Source organism: Metarhizium robertsii (genome assembly GCF_000187425.2).
Source record: "Metarhizium robertsii ARSEF 23 chromosome Unknown MAA_Scf_7, whole genome shotgun sequence".
Taxonomy (NCBI): Eukaryota; Fungi; Ascomycota; class Sordariomycetes; order Hypocreales; family Clavicipitaceae; genus Metarhizium; species Metarhizium robertsii.
Genome location: NW_011942215.1, coordinates 1,778,765 through 1,802,532, shown reverse-complemented (window position 1 = coordinate 1,802,532; position 23,768 = coordinate 1,778,765). Strand labels below are relative to the sequence as shown.

The 23,768-nt window shown below is 54.2% G+C and overlaps 7 protein-coding genes across 7 annotated transcripts; 1 reads left to right on the top strand and 6 right to left on the bottom strand.

Annotated features, from left to right (window-relative positions):
- Positions 1–199: 199 nt before the first annotated feature.
- Positions 200–1,858, bottom strand: MAA_08899 (G protein-coupled receptor; the record flags this gene model as incomplete). Its single annotated transcript, XM_007826897.1, has 1 exon — positions 200–1,858. The coding sequence occupies one exon, from the start codon at positions 1,856–1,858 to the stop codon at positions 200–202; it is 1,659 nt and encodes a 552-aa protein (XP_007825088.1).
- A 3,241-nt stretch (positions 1,859–5,099) lies between these two features.
- Positions 5,100–5,810, bottom strand: MAA_11414 (Beta-ketoacyl synthase; the record flags this gene model as incomplete). Its single annotated transcript, XM_011413408.1, has 1 exon — positions 5,100–5,810. One exon carries the CDS (start codon positions 5,808–5,810, stop codon positions 5,100–5,102), a length of 711 nt encoding a protein of 236 aa, XP_011411710.1.
- A 102-nt stretch (positions 5,811–5,912) lies between these two features.
- MAA_08900 (universal stress protein family domain protein) lies at positions 5,913–7,077 on the bottom strand (the record flags this gene model as incomplete). The annotated part of the gene is made up of 2 exons (XM_007826898.2): positions 5,913–6,572; positions 6,670–7,077. The coding sequence occupies 2 exons, from the start codon at positions 7,075–7,077 to the stop codon at positions 5,913–5,915; spliced, it is 1,068 nt and encodes a 355-aa protein (XP_007825089.2).
- Positions 7,078–8,521: 1,444 nt separating this feature from the next.
- On the bottom strand, positions 8,522–9,151 carry MAA_08901 (uncharacterized protein; the record flags this gene model as incomplete). Its single annotated transcript, XM_007826899.1, has 1 exon — positions 8,522–9,151. The coding sequence occupies one exon, from the start codon at positions 9,149–9,151 to the stop codon at positions 8,522–8,524; it is 630 nt and encodes a 209-aa protein (XP_007825090.1).
- A 6,123-nt stretch (positions 9,152–15,274) lies between these two features.
- On the bottom strand, positions 15,275–16,887 carry MAA_08902 (eukaryotic translation initiation factor 3 subunit L; the record flags this gene model as incomplete). Its single annotated transcript, XM_007826900.1, has 3 exons — positions 15,275–15,358; positions 15,458–16,495; positions 16,579–16,887. 3 exons carry the CDS (start codon positions 16,885–16,887, stop codon positions 15,275–15,277), a joined length of 1,431 nt encoding a protein of 476 aa, XP_007825091.1.
- Positions 16,888–17,606: 719 nt separating this feature from the next.
- On the top strand, positions 17,607–20,872 carry MAA_08903 (elongation factor 2; the record flags this gene model as incomplete). The annotated part of the gene is made up of 2 exons (XM_007826901.1): positions 17,607–17,669; positions 17,723–20,872. The coding sequence occupies 2 exons, from the start codon at positions 17,607–17,609 to the stop codon at positions 20,870–20,872; spliced, it is 3,213 nt and encodes a 1,070-aa protein (XP_007825092.1).
- Positions 20,873–22,540: 1,668 nt separating this feature from the next.
- Positions 22,541–22,972, bottom strand: MAA_08904 (uncharacterized protein; the record flags this gene model as incomplete). The annotated part of the gene is made up of 1 exon (XM_007826902.1): positions 22,541–22,972. One exon carries the CDS (start codon positions 22,970–22,972, stop codon positions 22,541–22,543), a length of 432 nt encoding a protein of 143 aa, XP_007825093.1.
- Between the last annotated feature and the right edge of the window lie 796 nt (positions 22,973–23,768).

Below are 23,768 nucleotides of genomic sequence, written 5' to 3'. Positions count from 1 at the left end.
CACCGGGCGTGGCTTTGGAAGGATACATGGATGGAGCATTGAGCATCGAGGATGAATGGTAAACGAGTACCGAGGCATGAAGCCTGGTGTGATATATTTATGAAAGACCGAGCCCAGATATAAGATAGTGAAACTCCCAACTCCAACGCACAAAAAAAGAAAAGAATGCTTTCCAGAGACAGGCGCGTGTCTATGCTAGCTATGACCGCTTTGCTCCCATCTCTTCCATCCCGTAGCCGTCCCACTCATCATCCCCAAACCCTTGGGATAACTTGCGTCCTACCCAGATGCCAACGAGGGTCAAAACACTTCCCGACAAAAACCACATCTCAAACCAGTGGTCCACAAAGGATGGACTCAGGGCGCCTTGAAGCACGCCAGTAACAGCCACTCCTGCCTTGGCTGGTAGTTGACTTCTGAGTAACAGGGATGCAGAAATGACATAGGTGGCTGTGATTTGTCCGACTGTCAAAGCCAAGTTTGCCTGTGCGTGCCGCAGCAGACCAGGCGTCCACTTGGCAAAGAGATGGAACGTTTGGACGACGCTGTTTGCGCTGGCGAGTAAGATGACGCCGCTCAAGGCAAAGCTGATGGTTCTTGCCCACGCGAGTTGGTCCAGCTTTGGGTCCCAGTGCCGTGCCATGAGGCCGAGAAATCTGTTGATGGGGTCGCTGTTGGAGAAGCTGGCTGATGGGGAATGGATTCGTCGGAAGGTGGTGAGGGTGGTGGCGAGAATTCGGTACACGCAGTAGCCCGCAAAGACGTATGAAGGCACCAGCATGATTCGGCCGCATACTGTTGAGGCTCGGACCGTGGCAGCGCGGTGGTTCTGCATCATGGATAGGTTGGATGCGAGGTTCGCTTCCATGGTTTCCAGACCAGAAATGTCGACTCTCAGTGCGCGCATCTCGGCCTCGTCGCTTGAAATGCCGCGGAATGTTCCCATCATTTTGCCCACGAGGCCTGTCGAGCCCTGCGGAGTAGCAGCAGAGTTTTGCGCTTTTCTTTCCAGCTGTTGAAGTTGATGGCGCTTCGTAACGAGCATCTCTCTGGTAGCCTCCAGACCAGTCTGTTTCCTGTTGACATCAGCCTCTGTCACCGGCCGTTTCCTCCTTGTTGCTGCATCCACGAAGGTGTGCCAGGGCGCAGACACGGACGCAAAACCGGCCAACAGAGCCATGAGGCAGATTCCCACGACGCCAACCCTCTCGAGACACTCCTTTGTCAATGTCTCAGAGGATGTCCGCTTGACGCCGCGCTCATACAGGTCCTTGGTGGCTGATTCTGGCACGGTATTGCCTACGGACCAGAAGGTGAACAGCCATGCGCCAAACAGCATCAACTGCAGAGCCCAGGCCACCTTGGGGATGGACCCCTTGGCTGTGCGCTGGAAGCTCCATCCCGCGCTGGTGATGATGGCTCGGCATTGCAGCCACGGGACCAAGACGATCAGCAGCGAAAGCAGAGACGGGACAGTAAGATGCAACGCCAGATTCTTGGCCACTGGGTCAACAACCTCCAATATTTCGGCGAGTATGATGAGGCCCAAGGTAAAGGCTAGGGCAACGGTAGCCCCGAATGTCCAGGCAGCACCTTGTCGTTTCCAGCTCTTTGCGCCATGTTCGGCGTGAGCTTGTCGCAAAGCGGGCGGGGCATGCGCAGGGAGGTAATGGTCTTCACCGTCGCGGTATTCATCGTGTGCACGACTCAATTTGGGGAATACGTGTCGTACGACGAGGATATTGACGACGACGAAGGCTGCCGCGAAAGGGAACAAGGCGACCAGCGCCTTGGAGTCGGTGATATTCAGGTCGCGGGCGGTGCAGGCGTCGTTGCCGCAGTGTGTGAAGGGCCACATTCTGCCTGTATCCTGTATGCGGCGTGAGGAGCAGGGAGAGACCACACAGAACGAGGCCGAGTAGGTGTTCGAGGGAGTAGGGTCGCAAAGGGCGTAGGATCTAGATAGCGTCAATGATGTGTTGGTTCGTCGGTTGGCTGGGGGGCAGTCGGGCAGTCGCAAGTGATGGCGGCGGGATGACGAAAATGACGATTAGGGTCGCCAGCTGGCATTCAAGGTTGGTGGTAGTACGAGGACATTGGGGAGAAGATAGCAGGGGCGGATGCAAGCGAGGGCTGTGACAAGAATGGAGCTGAGGTACGAGGTACGGAGTACGAGGTACGAGATGAGGCGGCGTGGTGATGCATTCGTACACGAGTGAGTGTATTATACGACATTTGAAGCCACCAGAGGTGCTCTGGCATAAAAAAGGAAGGAGTGGAGCAAAGCTCCTGCTGTCATGTTGACGCAGCGCTTTTTGTTAGTGCCTCTAGTAGCCCAAGCCCGCCACGCGCTGGGTGGGGCGCCAGCTAATGATGGGTGGCCCCGCACCCCAAAAGAGAATAGTGTGATTGGCAGGATTGTAAATCTCGGAGCAGCGCGTCATGTTGCAGAGTCGGCCAGATGATGTGTCGATTTGTCACACCATCTTGCAGGCGAATGTCTTGGCATGGAGCACTCTGAGAGACGAGATCCGTGGATCGTGGACAGGCACGGCATGTGCGAGGAGTATTCATCTCTTTTTGCCAGTTGGAGCATGTGTGACGTTGACCGTTGATGAAATTGAAAAGCCGTGCTTCAACAAGGTTATTTGTCAAATTATTAGCCTTGAAAGATGCACTGATCCCCTAGGCCCTTGAGCCGAGTCCCTACTCCTCGGGATTCTGACTTTGCTCGACAGCTGTTTTCCAGGCTAAATGTGTATTGAAGGCTGGCCTTGCCATCATGGCTCGAGACATTGCCACACGGCTTCCTCGTGTTGGCTCTTTGGAGGGCGCCCAAGTGACGCCAAGGATGTTAAACACGGGCGTTGTAATGGAGGATGCCCAGGCAATTGAATATCGAAAGCAGGGCAATGGTATTCCCCCGGGCGCTTATTTCTTCCAAATTAGCACCACTACAATTGAGCCGTGGACCAGTCCAGCTTCATAATGGAGTCTGGACACTGGTAGACAGCATTGCGAGTTGACTTCTTTGCTGTTGGGTTGATAGGTAACAGCAAGTGCTCAAATTATATCAGGCTTTGGGAGCTAAACACGCTGGCCAGACTTGTCGGAACAGTGACTGGCTCCGGTCGGTGCTCCGAAGTGCCCGGACCCGGGAACGGCCAACGGCACGGCGCGGCCTTTTAGTGGGTCAATGCCCGACCAAAAGAGGGCGGTATTCCGCTACCATGGGGTTTCTTCCAAGCCGTGCTCCCGTAAATGTTGATACTACTTCGGGCCTCTTGTCCTTGTCCTTGTCGTCAATCTTGGTCCTTGCGTCAACTAGCAATTTCACTACGTCTGCGATACCAAATCTCAGAGCTAGCACCAATGAAATGAGGAAACGCCAAAGCTGTCCCTGAGGTTGATATTGATTAGAGTATTCTCATTTTCATTCCGTACTTGTATCATAAGGGACATGGCCCGTCGCAGCAACCCCCTCCCGAGCTCGCTTTTGGGGAATCAACACACCACTTTCAACGACATCCCTCAACTTGCGCTCTTTCTCGACCGAGTTTGGAGGAAGCTGATAGAAAAGGCGCCTGGCACACGCAGCTGCCATCATTGCCGCATAGCCTTGCTACTCTTTATTTTCGTGTGTATCGGCACAATCGCGTATACCGCGAATAACCGAACAAGGAAACCTGTTCATCAACCCGGCCGCCTCCATTTCAAAACACACCATCCCATCCCCTAAAGCTAACTTATCTCGAAGCATGGCATCCTTTCTCAGCGAACTCCCCGGCGCACCTACACCGCAGTGAATCGCGGGGTTATCCCGACGAGAAGAGCGCTGTTTTCGCTCCATCAGCTTTTCAAGCCAAATGCCACATACTTTTTCACAGCATCCTTCGTTATTGGGGGGACGTATGACTTCAGATTTAGACAGCCGGTCAGTAGACAGGTCTAGTTTCCTAAATTTGTCTCGCGGGCGCCTTTCCCGCAGAATTGCCTTGATGGTCTTGCCAAACTCATGGCTCCGTTCCCTATACTCAGTCTGCAAGGCGGCCACGACGGACAGCCCGTAAAAACGACGGCAGAAGATTGAGCAGCCCTTGCCTTGCGTGCTCTTGGTTCCGGCCGCTCCCCATGTCCAGAAGAAGAGGGCGGACAGGGCACCAGAAAACCGCTTCCATTTATAAAACATGGTGATATTTATAAACAAAAAAAAAGGTATCCCATGCCCCCGCAGCGTATTCTCAGAACGGTATTGCAGTCTCGGCGCCTTCATCGTGATGCCACATTGAAACACACGAGCAAATTGTAGCGGTAGAATGTGCGCGGCTCCGATGTCCCGTCTAAACGCGGCCGTGGCACCAATAGCACAGAATAGCCGACGGCGGCGGCGGTTTCGCACCGGACCGGTCAAGCTCGCTTCTGCTACTCTCAGCCCAGCCAGTGCCTGCATGTGCTCCGATTGATTCCATTTGAAGGCCTCAAGCTGCAAAACACGTACCAGTCCGCCCTCGGCCCGCGTGCGTCGTCGTAAACCACCAGTGACCACCGTGTTTGCCGCCGCAGCACTCAGCAGCACTCAGCAGCACCAGCTTCATGGTGAGAAACCTACAAGTCGCCCAAACCCCGGGTTGACAATTTGGAAATTCAATAATGTATAAAAAAAGGGGGGAATCGTGAAAAAAAAAAGGCCAGATCGCAGCGCGCATGACAATTTATAGCAAGCGGGCTATGGTCAACATTTGAACAACCTTCTTCTTCCTTCTTCAACCCGCCTGATACGGTCCAGTCTGGTAACGCAGACACCGGGCGGTTCTTGGACAACCACCTTTTCCCTGCGAAACGGGCACACACGACCAAACGCAACCAGACGGCATACTAAGGTTCTCGCAAGAAAAACGGCACCAGTGGCATGAATCAATCACCCACAACAATCATTGGTGGCACACCGACAAAGAAACAAAATGCGCCAACACTGTTGAATCGCTTTGCTTACTGCAATACTATCTGCTTCTACAATAATTATGCACCGCTATGCCATCCTATTCCCTCCAACAGCAATGCCACTTCCAAAATCGAGAGACCATCTCACGCCGTCGCTTCTACCGGGCAGAGTGTTTCTCCTCGTGTGCCGCACCCTGACCCTCTTGCCCGGGCAACACAGACTCGTCAGCCCCGTCCACAAACGACGCGCCTTCTGCTTGCCCAACCTCGGTTGTAGAGACTTCCTCTTCCGTCGCGCCACTCTCACATCGCTCACAATGCGCTCGTGTTGCGAAATCCGTAGCAATAATGTTCTCGTCCAAAAGCCCTTGTGCCTGTCGTCCATCCTCAGCTGCCTGGGCAACTTCTCGATATCCTCTGCCTAGCCATGCCAAAAACAACCGGTTTCGTCGTAACCTGCCTTCAACAGGAGTCTCTTTTCTCTTGGAGACAGAAGGCGCATTGTCTGGCCCTAGACGACCAGGCGCCGAGCGAGGCCGCGCGAGTCGTGCAAAGTCATCCATGGGCATTGGATATGATGTTTCCGGGCTGCGGGGCGGCATCAGGGAACCCAGGTCCGGCTGATCAGGCAGGACAACGACATTTATTTCCAGATCGAAAGAAGAGTTTGGCGCCATGTCAAGATCGTCGCTAGGGTTGACGTCTTTCTCTGTTGCTTCTCTAGAGGCAGAAAATGGCGTGGCCAGCCGCCCGCTTTTTTGCATCAAGCTATGCGACTCCTGCGCAATCTGGTTTGATGCTGCGGGGACGCTTGCAGCAACGTCATGGCACGATCTTCGGTGTCCAGGTGTTCCGCATCGCCAATCCATTGGATAATGACGTCTGTGTGTCCCGTCGTCACAAGCCCCGTCAAAGCCGACACTGGTGTAACCAATGTCGTCAGAGTCCAACTCGTCACCAAGACGCGGCTTCTATGACGCCTCTTTGAGTTCTTGAGCTTCATCCGACTCCTCTTCTTCTTCATCGTCCACGCCCTTTCTAAGGGCTGCGGCTTCCCCAACTTCCATCTTGTGCAGTTCCAACTTCTGTTGCTGGTTGAGGACATCCATTCCGTCGACAACGTCAAATTCTTCCTCCTCCTCTTCCTCCTCTTCTTCTGTATCGCCGCCGGCGCTGCCTGGCGACCGGTCAAGTGGCGGTCGCTCTGGAGTCCCGTTCACGGCGGGATGGGGGCTCGAGGGTCGAGACCTCGGGAGTAGACTGTCTCGCAGCGGTTTAATAGTAGGATCAAAGGCGGCAGGCAACCCCAAGGCCTTTGCGACTTGGTGCGCCTCTTCGTCTGGGGAGGCCTGTGGCTCGAGTTCATAGGTGCTGCTCGTTTCGCTATCGGCTTCGTGGAGACCATGACTAGCGGCCAGCATTCCCAGGTATGTCTGGCGAGTTGTGTCGTTGGCACGCTTGACCTTCTTTTTTATGCGCTTCTCTGTAGGCCGAACAACAACAACAGGAACGGGTGAGTATTGCAGGCAGTACTTGGAGAAGGAATTCCGGGCATTGACCAGTCCTTGGATGCCACCAAGGGAGCGACCTTTAGTGCCAACAATGAGCATGGCAGGCTGGTACATCTGGATCTGCAAGGGGACAGTGGTCAGTGTCTCATCTCTCTCTCTCACACACGCACACACACACAAATGCAATGTCTGTCGGTAGGCCCAAGGGTGTACGAACCAGCTTTTGGAAGGTCGCATGCAACTTTCCCACGGCATACTCGAGCACAAAACTAATGGCATGGTTGGAAGCGTTCTTGGCCAGAATGTTCTGCATAACGGTTGCAGCGTCCTCTTGGTATTGCTTATCATTGTAGCGGATTTCCTTCTCAATGACCCGAACACAAACAATTTCGTCGCCATCATCGACCAGCTCATCTAGCAGCCACTGAATGGCATAGTCAGAGTATGAGTGCTCGTCGACGCCAACCATGAAGCTGCGCGATCTGCGTCGAGCCTGATATCCCTTGTGCCGAACGTTGAGGGTCAACGAGAGGGTGTTGTTCTTGGTAGCCTCGCCGCTGGGGACATTGTCGAAACCAACGTGGTGCTGAAACCTATCGTTTTTCGTCTCGGTTAGCGTCGCCATTGTGCGAATTGGTTACAGCCTTGGAGCCGCAGAGTTCGGCAAACATGTAATTGAGGAAGCGATTGAAGAGAGCAAGAACGGCAAAAGTGCGACAGGTCAGGAAGATGCAAAGAAAGAGGAGTAACAGCGCCGGGATGTGAGGCTCAGACTTGGGCAGTGAGCATGTGGGTAGACAAGACTGGAACAGACGACATTCGAAACTATGACTCCACCACTGTCGTGGCGGCCAGAGTAGCCTCGAGCTAGTCTCGACATGTAGCCGGAGCCGGGTTGGGCTGCGGCCAGCCATTAAAAGAGCCTGCCTGGCACCAGACACTGGGAAGGATCCTGCCTGGTCCAGTGACCGATGTGTGCTACCCTCACTGTAGGTGCTGCGCCGCTGCCTGTCCAGGAGGGTCCAACCCCGCGGCGTCTCTGTGTGTGCATGTCTTCATGGTGGCGATACGGAGCAATGCCTCGTGCGCCATGCCTGGCTTGGTCGTGACGGCCAGACGGCTCAGCAAGGCTATTGCTGGTTGACAGCGGGGTAGGCTAGAGGCACTGGGCGGATGTGGACGGAGTGGGCAATGGCCAGAGTTGCAATAGAGGGCCGGCTTCAGACACAGCCTGGTCCAGGTGGATCCCTCGCTGCCCCCAAACGACGCTCGCGGCCAGCCCGGGCGCAGGCGAGAGTCTGCCATGTGCAGTCCTCACTCGTAGCAACAAGCGCGGGTCGCTTTGGTATGCGGATGCGGCCAAGACGTTTGGGAATGCGGCCAGGCACACTGGATGATGAATGAGCTGCCAGCCTGTCTGTCCCTGTGCATACGTGCAGCATGCTGAGCAACGTCGCTGTCGCTGCCATCGACCGCACTGCCAGCCCGCAGCCATGTACTGTCCAGTCTGGTACGAAGCAGGCGGGAGGCCTGGATGGCCGACAGGACGGTGCGTCCAGCCAGCCAGATCTCAATGACCAGATCTAAGGTATTCGTTTGGCTTGCGGGATCCGCCGCTATGCTTCAATGCCAACCCAGCAGCTTGGGAGCGGTTCCACTCCACCGTTCATCGCCATGTGGGCCATGGTCGACGTAGAGACAGCTCACAAGCCCCGAGTTCGACTCTTGTTGGATCCAGGCAGTCAAGCGGTGGTTACGGCAAAGACGGCATTGCGCCCAGCGCATCCGTCATGTCGAGTCCGGGTAGAGATGCCGAGTTGGTGTGCACAGCATGAGAGCTGACCATGGAGCAAGACGCAGCGCAGGGGTCAACTTTGGGGTATAAAAGCCGACGACCCCGTTTTGCCATGACGGAGACCGGCTGCGTTGGTCACCTTACAACCTGACGCTGGACAAACACGGTCTCGTGCTCTGGTCTTTTGGCATACCAGTGTGCACGCGGGCAGCAGACAATGAGTGAAAAGGGTAGATGGCATGTGTGGGATTTGGACAGGGAGATGTCAGGACTCTTACCGTTGAGGCGGCGGAGACGCATTTCGAATGCGCAAGCCATGAGCAGTTTGCTTAGAAGTGCTCGGTGCGACGGACGGGTTCCTCGAGCGTCGAAATGAAATGGACGACACAGACGATTTCCGCCCAAAGGAGCTCTCGGAAAGCGCATCGGTGGGGGTTCGATCTGAAGGCGAGTGATCGGGCTTCGGCAACTCGTCCGGGAACGATATGGAGGCTTTCCTCACGTCAGCTGAAAAACCATCTTCACTGGACCCTTGCTTGATGTCGAGTTTAGACGGCGGAGGAAAGTAGGAAGCCGAAGCATCAAGCGCGGCGTTGAATTTCGCATCGACAGACTTGGTCGTACCCGTCTCGGTGTTGATCTTGGCAACCGTCTTGGTAGCCAGCTTGGCATCGGGTTGGACACCCTTTGGCGGCACAGAAGACATGGGCGACATATCTGAGTCGGAGCCATGAGCAAGACGCGGCGAATGCATCATAAACGAGAGCCGCTTGAATCGAGACGATGCTCCTCCTCCTCTTGCTCCTCCTCCTCCTCCTCCTCCTTCACCCTCCATAGGCGGACTGGTATCGATATGATGGCTGCCAAAGACTGATGACTTGGGGCGACCGGCGAAGGTGAGCATTTGTGGCGAGAGGAAGAAGGCGAGAGGGAAAAAAGAGATGTTTAGGCAGAGGGACGATGAGCAAGGGAGGATAACAAAAAAATATTGTCACCAAAAAGAAAGTGGTTAAACGGAGAGGCCACCTCGCAGGCGTCGGTCGAATCTGAAATATCAATGTCAATGACCAAACTCGACGCCTGGTCCTGTCTCGATTACTATTATTCTCCCGGATAAAACGGTCCCCTCCCAAGGGCTCGCGGACGCTGGGCTTCAATGTTGTGGTCCGCAATCTAAGACAACAAATCTGCAGCAAGACCAAGTCTGGGCAGCTCTGGGCAGCTTTCGGCACAGATGTGCCGAGAAGTCGAGACACGAGATACACAGTCGGGAAGGTGCAGGCAGGTTCGTGCCGCAAAGGTACCGAGTACTTTTGGCAGAGAGTAGTATCGGACGAGGGGCCAATGTATTAGCAACCGAGACAGCAGGATGATGCGATGGTGAGATTTTCCATCTGTAGTCGGAAAGGATGCGCAGGGCGTTTTTTTTTTTTTTTTTGATAAGGCGGCTACTCGTGGTTTGCTGGGAAACGGCGGAATGCGGCTCGTGGAATGGTCTGGTGCTTTGAACCCCAGATCTGCAATGCAAGCACGGGGAACAAGGTTAATAAGAGAGATCTGGAGAGCAAAAGAAAACAAATAAATAAAAGAAAAAAAAGTGGCTGGCACAAAAAAGAAATCCCAGGACAATAGGCAAGATGCCGCCAACAACAAATGGGAGAAAAAGAGGTCAACCTGGTACAATTGAACAGAGGACCCCGGTCTGCTGTACGCTGTGGTGCTGGGGATGCTCAAGCTTGGGCCGCGCAACGGTCACTTGGATGATTACCAGTTACAGAGTCGAGAATCAATGACCGCCAATCCAACAGCCTTCAGTGCCAAACATGTGCAATGATATTGCCTGTTTGGTTTTTTTTTTCCTTCGTCCCGTGAGTCGTGAGGCCGAAGCACAATTGCCGGAATGTCGTTGAACCAAAAGGGACCAGCGGGTTGACGATGGAGCTTTTTGAGCTCTCCACCTGGGCAGGCAATTTGATGGGCAAAAAACACCAAAATCAAGCCTAGGGCGAGCAAAGGGGGGGCGCTTTGTTCTTTGTAGGATTTTTCCGCCAACGCACGTGGGAAAGGGGGACCTCTGGCAGCGACGAATCCTTGATCCTAGTCCGCAGTGATCTGACACCTATTTATTTAATTTTCTTCTCTCCTTCTCCCTTTTCGTTTTGCTTCCTTGAGGGGCAGTGTTCCGGCGCAGCCCTGTGTTCCCCGGTAGAGGAGCTCCCGGCTTAGCGTCGTAAGGCAGACGTCGCCCTGTCCTTGGGCAACAAGAGCAAGGATCCGGTAAATAAGCAGGACTCGGTTCCCCCCTGACTATTGGTGTCCGGGAGACGAGGTTCAAGACGGAAATAATTTTTTTCACAAAGAAAATGATAAAAGAAATGGCGTCAAAATAAAACAAATACGACAAGTCTCCGACGAAAAGGTGGCCGTGAGTTTGTGAGAGTGTCTGGTGCAAAAATACCGAGGTACCCTGGGCAATGTCTTGCCTTGCTGCTGCACCTCTGGTTGAGTCAACAGGTCAATGACCTAGGTACGCAGTCGTAGTATTCATCACCTGATGCCCCCGTAAGGCCCGTGGTTTAAAAAAAAAGATGGTTTAGGATATGGAATCAATAGCTGGCAAACGGGGCAACCCTGACGTCCGGACGTGGCGCCAGCTAAACCTTGGCACCTGGTGCTTAAAGAAAAAAAGAAAAAGAAAAAGAGGTCAAGTCCAACGAATCGAGTCGGCCGTCCGTGGCCACGAAGAAGCTCGGACAAAAGAGCTGCAAGTTTCACAGCTCCGCTCGCAGGCAGATCAGATCTCAACAAGATGGCGGATGGTAATGCATGACAAATTGGCCGCCGGACGTGGTATGATGGTATGGATGGTACGATGTCCTGTTTATGCGCCTCGACGGTGTGATGTGAGGGATGGTTCTTTTCGTTTTGTCAGGCCCTGCGCGTGAGAGGCCGCGATGACGATCGGTCAAGGACAAATGCTCGCAGGTTTCTATGGCTAATCAGGAGATTAACGTTGGATTTGCCGTCAAAAGGGCAGTTGCCGGAAATGCCTGCCTTGTCGTTTTTTTTATTATACTCGGTACCCCGTATATCAAGTCACTTGCGAATCAGATGTGTTGTGTGGTACAGCATGCTATGCCAATTCGTGTTGGCCGACGGGCTAATGAGCGTTGGGGAATCGCTCCATGTCCCGTGCTGGGTGTACCAAGTGCTTAAATACATACAATGGCACCCATCAGGCCGCACACGATGAAGAGCAAAAATTGCCGAATACTATCCATCTCCTACGTGCTACGGAGTGGGATTGCCCCCAATGCCTGCCACATGTGCGTTGATGTGTCTGCATAATGCCACGGCTTGCCATGTCGGGGCGAGGCGCCAGGTCGGTCTCAGCCAAGCTTGAGTCGACGGTCTGTTTAGCCACACATGCAATGCATCTGTGGCGTGGGCCTGCCCTGCAGTACGTGAAACTGCACTGCGGAGTTGTGGTTCAATGCTGGCACTTGCCACACAAAACCACCGCCTGTGCTACATCGCACACCGTTTTCCGTTTTCCAACATCCAGTCTAAAGTCCCCCGGCATTGCCTTTTGTCCTTGGGCGATGGATGCAAAGGTGCTGCATGTCCAGCAATCGCCCATCTCCTCGCCGCCAAGATGACCAGGACAGCTCCGTCTCCCAGGCAAGCAGTGTCGCAACACCAGCCCAGGGCATCGCAGATGGAGGTGGTGGGAGGCTCCGCCGATGGTGGTGCGCCAGGCCTTGGCGCAGCCAAAAGACATGATCGAATCCGGAGCGTCTTGCGTTCTGAAATACGCCCAGCGCGGCCAGTTCATCAGCCATGCCCCTTTGGATTTAAGCATACATGATACATGCTCCCATGCTCGTCCCATTGCGGGCCAGCCGCCGTCAATAATGATGGATGTGACGGACGGGTCAAGCCCAGACGCTACTTTGCACAACAGCATCGTGGGGGCCGCGGCCGCCTCCCAACATCAGCTTTCCGCCACATACCCGAAAACACAAGGTTTTGACGCTCATGACAGTGTGATCTAGGTAGCTCGCATTTTGCGGACTTGCACGTCGTATATCCGACCCTTGACCGCTCAAGGCAGGGACGCAACGCCATCAGCCATTCACACTGCAAATACGGCATGACTGGGCCAAGAAGCAAATCTGTTATCATGCAAACCGCCAGTTCCAAAAACATACCATACATACTCGGTACATAATTACATGTTGGTTGCCTCCGCACACAAAGGTTTACGAACGGGAGTCTTGCGAATTCGTTGCCAATGCAACCTCGGCGGGATCAAAAATGGCCTTATGCCAAGGCGGCGCCTCCGCATCTTTCGGAACGCGGAAGTCCAGCGCAAAGAAAGAGGCCATTATCACAAGGCATGAATCCAGTCTTGTGTGCAAGTATGCTTAGCATATGGGCGATGGGAGAGGCTTGGCGGTTCAGATCGTCCATTCAACCCACATGACAAGCCGGCGCAAGGGGCCATCATCTCTCCACAAACCACGCTGCCGCCTCCCAAGTGCAATACTACTAGCACTATCTTGAATACCATTGTTCATTATACCGCTATCCCGTCTGGTCCCATGCCGTTGAGCAAGACCCCGCGCACGCCCCCATCCACGTCTGCCCGCGGAAACGCCCCCCCAGGATGCGCAATGCCGGTGCAACGGGAAGCAACGCCGTGTACATAGGGCTTATCGACCTGCCGATTAGCCATCAATGATACGGCACGCAGCATCGACAGCCAGTGTGAGTTCCCCCGATTTGGCCAGCGATATGATATCGTCATCTCCCGGCCCTCCAGAAACACCCGGGGCCATTCCCTGTCCCGGACTCGGATGGGAAAAATAACCACGTACGAGGCTGTGTAGTTTATCACCATCAACAAAAGCACCAACTTCTCCTTGCCTCTTCCTCCCCCCGTCGCATCTCAGAGAGAACGGAATCCGACCGAGTGAGCGGTTCGGCTGTACAGCCAGGGCCCCCGCCTTTGCCCAGCGCGTTAATGCCAACCTTGCCCCGGCCTGGCTGCAATAACAGAAATGGGTAGATCCGTGACTCTTGTTTTTTTTTTCTCCTTTTTCCCACAGACGAGCTAATTCCCGTCCCAGGCTCCGACAAGAGCACCAAGATGGAGGGTGGGGGCTACACAGCTTCAAGCAACCTCGTGCAATTGTAATTAACCGCCCTTTTCCCCATCCTTGTCCGCAGCCGGCTGCCTCCCAAGCCTCAGCCCAAGCGACCACACCCAGACGGACTTGTTTGTGTCCGGACATGGAAGGGCTTGGGCTGAAAAGAGCGGTCCTGTCAAAGGAAAAAAAGTTATCGTTTAAGCTTGAACACCTGGCCATCATGTGCCGTCATGTCTGTGGCCCCCGCTCCTGTCTCTCTGTCTGCCAGTTGGGGTTCCTTTGGCGCCCACCCAAAACTCCGGGGTTGAGTGTCTGTGCCGTGCAGTAGCTTTTCTCTCTCTCTCTCTCTTTTTTCCAAACTCGTGGCCATTACCAAGGGAAGACCTTCTTGACCGCTATTATACAAAAATGCGTCGCCGGCCAACACGGTCCAGGGTCTGTGGTGTTGGTCAGAGACAAACCCCCATGAACCGGAAGCGTAGCCCGGAGCGGAACCCGCGTGCAGCACCGAAGATAAAGTGATTCAGTAGGGGTCAGATATCTCTGCCTTTTCACCACGTGGGTGTCCGGCAGGGCGCTGGTCCTCGCCAGCAACCTGTCGTACATTCGTATGTACATACATACATGCGCATTACATGGGCATACATATGTACGTATGTACATGTTGGACCGGCCCTCGAGGAGCGCCCTGGTGCCAAAGTAGGAAGTGACACGTTTCATTGACCTCGGCAAACCAGCGTTGCACAGCAGATGGTAGGGCCGCGAGGGCGCCACGGATGGGATGCGCGTCCCCCCCGGCTCGTACGTAGGTTTGGAAGTGTGCATTCGGTGAGTGCTGTGCTACACGGTCTAGCATGTTGCGGCTTAAGGGGATGGTGTGTTGCCTTGCCTCTCCTCGGTCGCCTTGCATGCCACACCTCCTCTCGCTGCATGGGGGCTGTGGGAGACGACAATTGGGTGTTTTTTTTTGTCTAATGTCGGTTCCGGGATAGTATTACGTATGAATTACAATAGAATACAGAGGCATCATGGCGAATTGACGGTGAAAAAAAAGAGGTGTTTACGGGGAGAGTAGGGGTCGAGAAAACCGCTCCATTCAGTGCATGAATGTCTGTTTGGATTCAATTGATGGCTTTTTTTTTACTACGCAAATAGCCTTGACACGCGATTCGTATAATGAGTCTAGGGATATATATCCCTGCCGCCAAGGAGATCGCCATCCGCGGCTGGAATGGATCATATCGTAGGTGGGATTCTATATGCAGATTACGGAGGATGCCAGGATCAAGATTGTGAATAGAGTGCGCTCTTGGCTCGGAGGTTTGGGGTCTGTCGTGTGATATATCTTGCGGAGCTGCGTTTCAATTAGACTCGACGCTATTCAACTCTTATGCGTTTAGGGCTGCGGCGTCACAGGATGGTCTCGTGGCTATTCTGGGGAAACGGGCGCCATATGGTGCCAGGACTCTTATTTTAACCCATTCATTTTGTGGTTTGGAATGCTCCAAGGTGCTAAGAATCTCAACTTGCATCTCGCATTACGAGTTCATCTTCGTCCATTGACGGGGTACATCTTTCCCCTCTGCGTCGTTTTTACGCTGCGGTCATGCAGGCTTGCCTCCTCCCTCCTCAGCAATCCATCATGCGTTGTGACAGGTCCCCAACTCCGTGACGCCAAATGCCATGCAACCGACTCGGTGGGTCTGCATACACGCCCGGCCGTTGCCTGCTCTACCCCGTCTTGCGGCAGACCTACGCATGTGCGGTCATGTCTGCGTTAAAACATTTGAGCAAGGCATAGGCGATTTTTCATAAATATTCCGTTTTACCGGCCAGGTTCTCTTGATCATATCCCTTGCTCAATATATGAAAGCTTAGTTGTAGGTGCGAGACAGGTTGCGAAGGTACCAGTCTACCAGCTTGCGTCCAACCTTGGCCTCGGAAATATGAATCAGGTCCTACAGATGAGGGGTTAGCATGGATCACGTTCCAACTAAAAGAAAAGAAAAGGGAAGGAAAAGGAAACGAGAATGAATTAACATGGGGGCTGCACTCACTCCCTGTAAAGCGTAGTCAAGGTCGCTAACGTTGACCAGCTCACCGTCAAAAAGACCTTGGTCGTTCCATCGCAGCTGCTTGGTGCGCTGCTTAGTCACCAGGAGCCATGATCTCAGCTCGTCGGGCTTCACCTCAAGGAAGCCAGCAAGCTTGTTCAAGTCCATGGTGGTGTACAGTCTCAGGTAGGACTTGATGGTAGGGCTCCACATGTTGGTCTTGACCTCATCCATAAACACGGCCAGATGGTGCTCGACCGGGTCAATGTTAGACTCGGGGTTGTCAAAGTCGGGGGGAACGGGCGAGATGAACTTGGGGCAGGCAGCTCGGAAGAGCTCCTCAAAGATGGGCAGCGACTCGGGGCCACCACGCTGCAGCTTGAGCAGCTGGTCGCCGTACTTCTCTCGGAGGGCGCTGTGGATGGTGTCATCCAACCGCGTAGGCTGGAAGGCCACGCAAATGGCGATGAGAGCGTACATCTGCTCATTCTTCTTGGTGATGGAATCGTACTGGGCGTTCTTCTGGAAATTCTTGGTCCTCGAGACGTAGATGAGGATGTGGCTGAACATGCGGATGGCATCAGCGTAGCGGTGCATCATCATGTAGGAGAAACCAACGTAGTAATACGTGGTGAAGTGGGCGGCCATGACGCGAGCAAACATGGCCTTCTTGTTCAGCTCAATGTCATCAAGCGTCTTGAGGGCGAGGCCAAAGTCTCCGAGCAAGCAGTGCACGCGTAGCAGACCAATAATGGAAAAGTATCCCAGCATCTTGTACAGATTCTTGGAACCATAATCGCCAGCAACAGCAGCGGGGTCCTCGTTTCGCCTCATGGCAGCGAGCTGCTCGGTGATTTGAGATCGCTGGATCAAGGAGTACAGCACATTGAGGACACTGTATGAGCCCCAGGTGTTGGGATTCTCTCGGAGGATTTGGATTTCCTCCTCGTTGGAGGCTTGGCGAGCGATTCGCGACCTATATGAGGAGAAGGAGTTGAACTGGTAGATAAATTCATCAATAACATCCCAAGCCCAGTAGTACTGTAGAAAAATATTCTGTTAGCCCAAGTTCACTTCACCGGGAAGCAACAATTGCCCTGTCCTGATTCCGCGGATCAACTAACTGAAGGAGGCTCGAGGTCGACAGGGCCCTCGGAGTTCAAGATAAAGTGGAACAAGCTGCAGTAAGAGTCGTAACTCTGGAACTTGACGTCCAGGGGCGCCGAGAAATCAAGAGGTTGAGCAGCCTGGACAAGTCGAGCCTGGATGTCGTCGGCTTGTTGCGCCATGGTCAGGGAAGTGGTTTGGCTGAGCTCCTCACCGTCCTCATACTGGACGTGCTCCTTGTACTCGGCCACCAGGGCTTCCTCCTCGACGTCGCTGTCATCATCGAGCGCGCGGGCCGGAGCCACGCCGTTCTGGTACGTCGCCATCTTGTTCGGTCGCTCGTCGTCGTCCCGTCGAGAGTCGAAGGCGGGTTGTTGGGGGAGGGGGGGTCACAGCACCGAAATTTTGCGCTTGGCTGACGGGCCTGGACGCTCATCCGGAATTTTCGTGTTGTTAGGGCTTGTGGTGCAGATATGCGTCTAAGTAGCCGCTTGTGGGGGCTACATGCATACCGCTTGCACGTACTGAGAAAATTGATGGTGGGGCATATAGTTGTGAAGCGGGGCACATTAAAGAGGTCAACTATCCCAGTGGCGAGGGGTAGGATGAAGTCATGAAAAAGCCATGCTGTGAGATGTAGACCTTGGACATATTGTGGACTGTAGTCAATGACTTGGTTTTCTCGGCCGTATCTGTCGCAGCAAGGAACGACTCGACTGACTCATACCAAATCATATAGCATCATATTTTCTGATTCGGGCATTGTTTGCCATTCTCCAAGAATTAACCAGTGGTGTGTCTTGTGGTGGAGCAACTTGCATCGAAAGAGTCACACGAATGACCCAATCAAACGACTGAAAATCACTAAACAGCTCTTTGCTGACCACTTTCAAGGGCTTCAAAAAGCTCAAGTAGCCCCAAACTACCGTCTCAGATCGTAATCGAGTCTTGGGCTCACAATCTCGACGGCCCGGAGCCTGGAACAAGTAGAATCATCCTTGGAGACAGTCCGGCTCAGACAGTCAAATTGACAGAACATCCCATCATGCCCGTCGTGACGCCAGAAAAGCTGGCAAGCCTGCAAAGGCAATCAAGGGACATTAGAAATGTAGGGGACACTCAAGACATCCCATGAGTCTGCACTAACAGGAATGCATGTAGATCTGCATCTTGGCTCATGTTGATCATGGCAAAACCTCACTCACAGATGCCCTGCTCGCCACAAATGGTATCATCTCGCCAAAACTTGCCGGCAAGATTCGATACCTCGACTCACGGCCAGACGAACAGCTTCGAGGCATCACCATGGAGTCATCGGCCATCTCATTATACTTTTCCATGCTAAGGAGAGCTGCGCCTGAAGCCGCGCCCGAGGCTAAGGAGTATCTTATCAACCTGATCGATTCACCTGGTCATATTGACTTTAGCAGCGAGGTATCCACCGCGTCACGACTTTGCGATGGTGCCGTGGTTCTGGTAGATGCAGTTGAAGGGGTTTGCAGCCAAACGGTCACAGTCCTGCGACAAACCTGGACAGAAAAACTGAAGCCGTTGCTGGTTATCAACAAGATGGACCGGCTGGTTACAGAGCTGAAGATGACCCCTGCCGAAGCCTACGTGCATATTAGCAAGCTTCTGGAGCAAGTCAACGCCGTCCTGGGGAGCTTTTTCCAAGGGGAGCGCATGGAAGAAGATCTCAACTGGAGGGAGAGGATGGAAGAGCGGGTGAATGCAGCGGTGGCGGCCAAAGCATCCGCAGACGAGGACTTTTCTTCAGACGCTGGGGAGCTGCAATTCGAGGAGCGGGACGATGAAGACATCTACTTTGCTCCGGAAAAGAACAATGTCATCTTTAGCAGTGCCACTGACGGCTGGGCATTTACTTGTCGGCAATTTGCCAGTCTATATGAGAAGAAACTCGGCATCAAGCGTGGATTGATGGAAAAAGTCCTATGGGGCAACTTCTACCTCGATCCAAAGACGAAAAAAATCCTGGGCCAGAAACACTTGAAGGGCCGAAATCTCAAGCCCATGTTTGTCCAGCTGGTTCTGGAGCCCGTGTGGACAGTCTACCAGGCAACATGCGGCGGTGACAATGGCAAGGGGGACCCGTCTCTACTAGAAAAAGTCACCAAATCTTTGAGCCTGACTATTTCACCGCACGTCATCCGAGCACGGGATCCGAGATTACTACTAACAACGGTATTTGCCTCGTGGCTACCTCTATCCACGGCACTGCTCGTCTCTGTTGTCGAGTCTTTGCCGTCACCACCTGCTGCGCAGGCCGAGCGAGTCCCGGATCTCATCGAGCAGTCGCCGGGCTCAGGGGCTGTCGACAGGTCGATAAAGGAGGCCATGGTGTCGTTTAAACGCGAAAGGTCGGACCCCGTGGTTGCCTATGTCAGCAAAATGGTCTCCGTACCGGAAAGCGAGCTGCCTGAAAACAAGCGAAAGCCGGGACAGATGAGCGGCGAGGAGGCCAGAGAGATGGCACGCAAGAAGCGAGCCGAAGCTGCCAGGGCAGCGCAAGAGGCAAATGGAGACGCATTAGGTGACCTTACCCAGGCCCTTGACGGCGCTCACATCAACGACGCTGAACCGGAAGAACAGAAGGCAGACCCCGAACACTTGATTGGGTTCGCACGAATCTACTCTGGAACGTTATCAGTTGGCGACAAGTTATACGTTATTCCCCCAAAGTGGTCACCAGCAGAGCCAAAAGCAGAGCCGCAGCCACAAGAGATTACAGTCACGGCGCTATACATGCTCATGGGAAGGAACTTGGAGGCACTAGAATCAGTGCCTGCGGGCGTCGTCTTCGGCATCGGTGGCTTGGAGGGCAAAATTCTCAAGTCGGGGACTCTTTGCAGCAAGCTCGAGGGCGCCGTCAACCTGGCTGGCGTCAGCATGGCCGGAAAGCCCATTGTGCGAGTGGCCCTGGAGCCGGTGAACCCGGCCGATCTGGACAAGATGATACACGGTCTCGGGCTCCTGGTGCAAAGCGACCCGTGTGCAGAGTACGAGCAGTTTGGGAGCGGCGAGCACGTATTACTGACCGCTGGCGAACTCCACCTGGAGCGGTGTCTCACCGATCTCAAGGAGAGATTTGCACGATGTGACATTCAGGCTGGAGAGCCCATTGTTCCGTACAGGGAGACGATTGTACGAGTGGACGAGATGCGACCTCCCGTGAACAAGGACCTCGGCAGAGGCGCCGTGGTGGGGACTACGACGTCAAAACAAGTCACGATATCGCTACGGGTGCGACCCCTTCCGCCCGACGTCACGGATTTCTTGCTCAAGAACGCCGACGCCATCAAGCGCCTGTACACGGAAACCAAACCAGGCGAGAGCGGCGAGGAGCAGGAGCAGGAGCAGCCAGACGGCCAGGAGGACAAGATTGTTGCCGACACGGCCGTGACCGCCGTCGACTCGCTCTCCATCGACGAGCTCAGGAAGCAACTCCAGAAGCAGCTGGAGACGGGCAAAGGGCGAGACGTGTGGAAGAACCGAGTCGACAGCATCGCCGCCTTTGGACCCAGGAGGACAGGCCCCAACCTGCTCATCGACGCGACCAAGAACAGCATTCTCCCCAAGGCATTCGGGACCGAAGCCAGGGAAACCACACCGGCCCCTCGCGCCGGCGAAGCCCTCGACCCAAGTCACCTATCGGACAAGATTACATACGCGTTCCAGCTGGCGACGGCGCACGGCCCGCTCTGCAACGAGCCGATGCAAGGAGTCGCCGTCTTCATCGAGGATGTGTCGCTCGACGGCGGCGGCGAGGACGACGGCTCGGCGCGCGACAAGCTCAGCCGGCTGACGAGCGAGGTCATCAAGACATTCCAGGCGTCCCTGCGGGCGGGCTTCCTCGACTGGTCGCCGCGGCTCATGCTCGCCATGTACAGCGTGGAGATCCAGGCGTCGACCGAGGTGCTCGGGCGGGTGTACGACGTGCTCACGCGGCGGCGCGGGCGGGTGGTGGCGGAGACGATGAAGGAGGGGACGCCCTTCTTCACGGTGCGGGCGGTGCTCCCCGTGGCCGAGAGCTTCGGGTTCGCGGACGAGATGCGCAAGAGGACCAGCGGCGCCGCGCAGCCGCAGCTCGTCTTTGCGGGCTTCGAGATCCTCGACCAGGACCCCTTCTGGGTGCCCTTCACCGAGGACGACCTCGAGGACCTGGGCGAGCTGGCGGACAGGGAGAACGTCGCCAAGAGGTACATGGACAGAGTGAGGAGGAAGAAGGGCCTGCTGGTCGAGGGCAGGAACGTGGCCACCGACGCGGAGAAGCAGAGGACAATGAAGCGGTAGGCAAAAACGGCGGAGCTGCGAATTGGGTTTTTTTTTTTTTTTTGCAAAACAAAAATATACTAGTATATACAAGTGAAAACCCTTGAAACCACAAAAGAGCAAGACCACGGGTCGGCCCCCTACCTCGGTTGATTATATAAATGTATGTACATTATTATGTGTGCCCCGTAAACAGGGCCGGAGCCACAACGATAGTCGGCAGCGGCATATTCCGGACGAGCATACACTCGAGTCCGGAGAAGCAAAGTAATATAAAATACCTTGGGTACCTACCTAGGTATGTTACAAGTGTAAACGAAGCCGGCATGGGCGGACACGATAATGCCCTTTGTTCCCCAGTGGGCATCCAGGAGCGAGGTTGGTTTCTCCTCGGCGCAGCCGGACATCCCTTGCGGCTGCCAGCAAAAGAAAGGGAATTGATTATTTCGACTCCACCCCCAAATAGCTCGTGAAACTGCTGGCTTGCTGTACATTGCTGTAGTAGTATCCCTACATTTAAGTAAGTATGCGAGGTGGCTCTGTTGGTGGGCACTGCAGTTCAACACCGTCGACGCAAAAATGCACACATCAGCGTTGCTTGACCCTCGCGACGCCTCGTGTCCACAAATATTTGGCCCGGGGTGTTTTTTTTTTCCTTCATTAAAAAGAAGGAAAAAGATTCTTCCCCTTGAGCAGATTGATTGGTCGTTTTGCCAAGCCGGACATGGACATGGCAACGAGTCGAGTCGGCATCTGCTACTCCGTATACGGAGTACGTATCATTGCAAGGCAGGCAAGGCGGTGTCCACAAGACGTCAACGTTGGACAGGACATGCTGCGTGCAATGTTTTGGCCAAAGTGTCAAGTTGCACTGAAAGAAACGACGGACCAGGGCTCGGAGCGTATGCATGTTGTACGCGCAATACAAACTCAGGGACAAGCTTTGTTGCGCGCAGGGGTCGGGCGAGAAGATTCCTCAGCAAAGGCAGTTCCAATACGAGCTTCTTCTGCCAACGGCTCTCGCTGCGGAGCATTCCGGTAATGACAGGGCGCCCGCAAGGTTCAATGTCGACTTGGGACCAGACTTCCTTACATCTCGGCTCAGCCCACCTTGCGCATAAGACGGACCCCAGCATCATAAAAGAAGTAGCCAAGCGATCGGCCAACTATATTCGATGCAACGCCCCTTTCGTCACCGAGACGCGCCCCAAATCTCCACCTCGCAGCTCGACGTTGTGCAAAAGCAAGCCCGCCGTGGTATCCAACGTCTGGATAATTGAGACTCTTGATTTCCATCAAATGTAGTATTGTATTCCAACAAGTGCAGACGCCACGCTAATTTAGATGCCGCAACCAAAACGAGACCCCCAAAATGAAAATGAAAACAGACACAAGCTAAAACATCTAGTAATAGCCATGCATCCATCACGTACTCCGTACCACCGCACTAAATCAAAACCAGAAAACAACAGTATGCAAGATTCTCCATACAAAAACACCGGCCCCTTTAAGATTATCCCGACTCTTCATATCCGTCCCAAATCAAGAGCGTATAAAATATACAAGATGAAAAAGTGAAAAATTAAAAAGAAAAAAGAGAGAGAGAGAAACTGAATAAAAACAACCAAGGAAAAATAAAATGTAAACCGGTGTGTTGAAGCGAGAAATAGTGTAGAGCAGGCAGCATCTTTAGACCTTGTTCGTATTGTAGGCATGTTGGTGGATGTGGTCTCCAAAGTATCGACTTCGCGTCTGCGGCACAGAAACGCCCGCGTTGCCTGCCCATACCCCCGTGTAGTTGCCGAAACGGACGGCGTATCGGTCATCTTCGATGACGAAATAATCTATCCGCCTCTGGATGCAGCCGCCATCCTTGGACTGGTGGTTCACCGGGGGCTGCTGCTGATGTGACGGGGTCGGCGAGACGACGGAGAGCGAGCGGCGCCCCTGACCGCTGGGATAATAGTGCAGGTCCTGAACCTCGAGCGTGCCGACGAGCGTGCGCTCGCTGTCGTTGATGTCCGTGTTTGAGAGGGACGTCTCAGAGATGCGGCGCGACGAAGGGTCGAGCGAACTTGTGCGCGAGGATTTGAGGGACGTGGCCCATTCTCTGAACGGCATGGTGGGAGATTGGTAAGGGGGGAACCGGTGAGTTGGACTTTCAAGTTGTCGTTTTGACTTTTGGTTAGAAGAGAGAGAAACTGGCGGGCAATATGAGGTATTTCGGGGCTTGGTGGTGTTGATAAAAGAGCTCAGGGTCATCGGAGAAGTTCAGGTCGAGCGGAGACGATAATAAATCATGACAAGACAGCGACACCGGACACGTAGACTTGATGATACGTTGGACCCAGTGTAGTCATCGTTTTTTAACTCAAGGTTGACAGTGACAAGACAACCGCAAACAAGGTGAATGCCAGACGAGCTTCTGGGTATATCTACCGCTTTTATGACAAGGGGACAAGGAAACAAGCCACAACCAACACCTTGAAAGACCAGCGGGCAGGGATGGGCGGCAAATCCCACCCCACCGACGCAAGTCGCCAGCTCTTTCCTCACAGAGAGTTGCTAAGAGCTGCTAGGCGTTGCAAAGGAGCGCCTCGACAAGGGTCCGACTGGTCAGACTGGTGTGATAGAGAAAGGGCCGGGCTGCGATTGAGCGCCGGCTCGGTGGTTTTGCACCTCCTGTGGAGAACTGGGGTTGACGAAAAGGGGGGGAGGGCCTAGGCAGGCCAACATGGGGCGAACCGGAAGAATGCCCATGATCCAGGGCTGGAGGATGGCGGACAGATGATGGATGATGGACGATGGGGAGACGGGGGGATGGCGGGATCCAGACTCGTAGTACTCCGTACTAGCACTCCCAGTAAAGTTGACGTGGGAATGGCGGCTTGCCTTGCCTATCGTTGCCCTGTCTTGC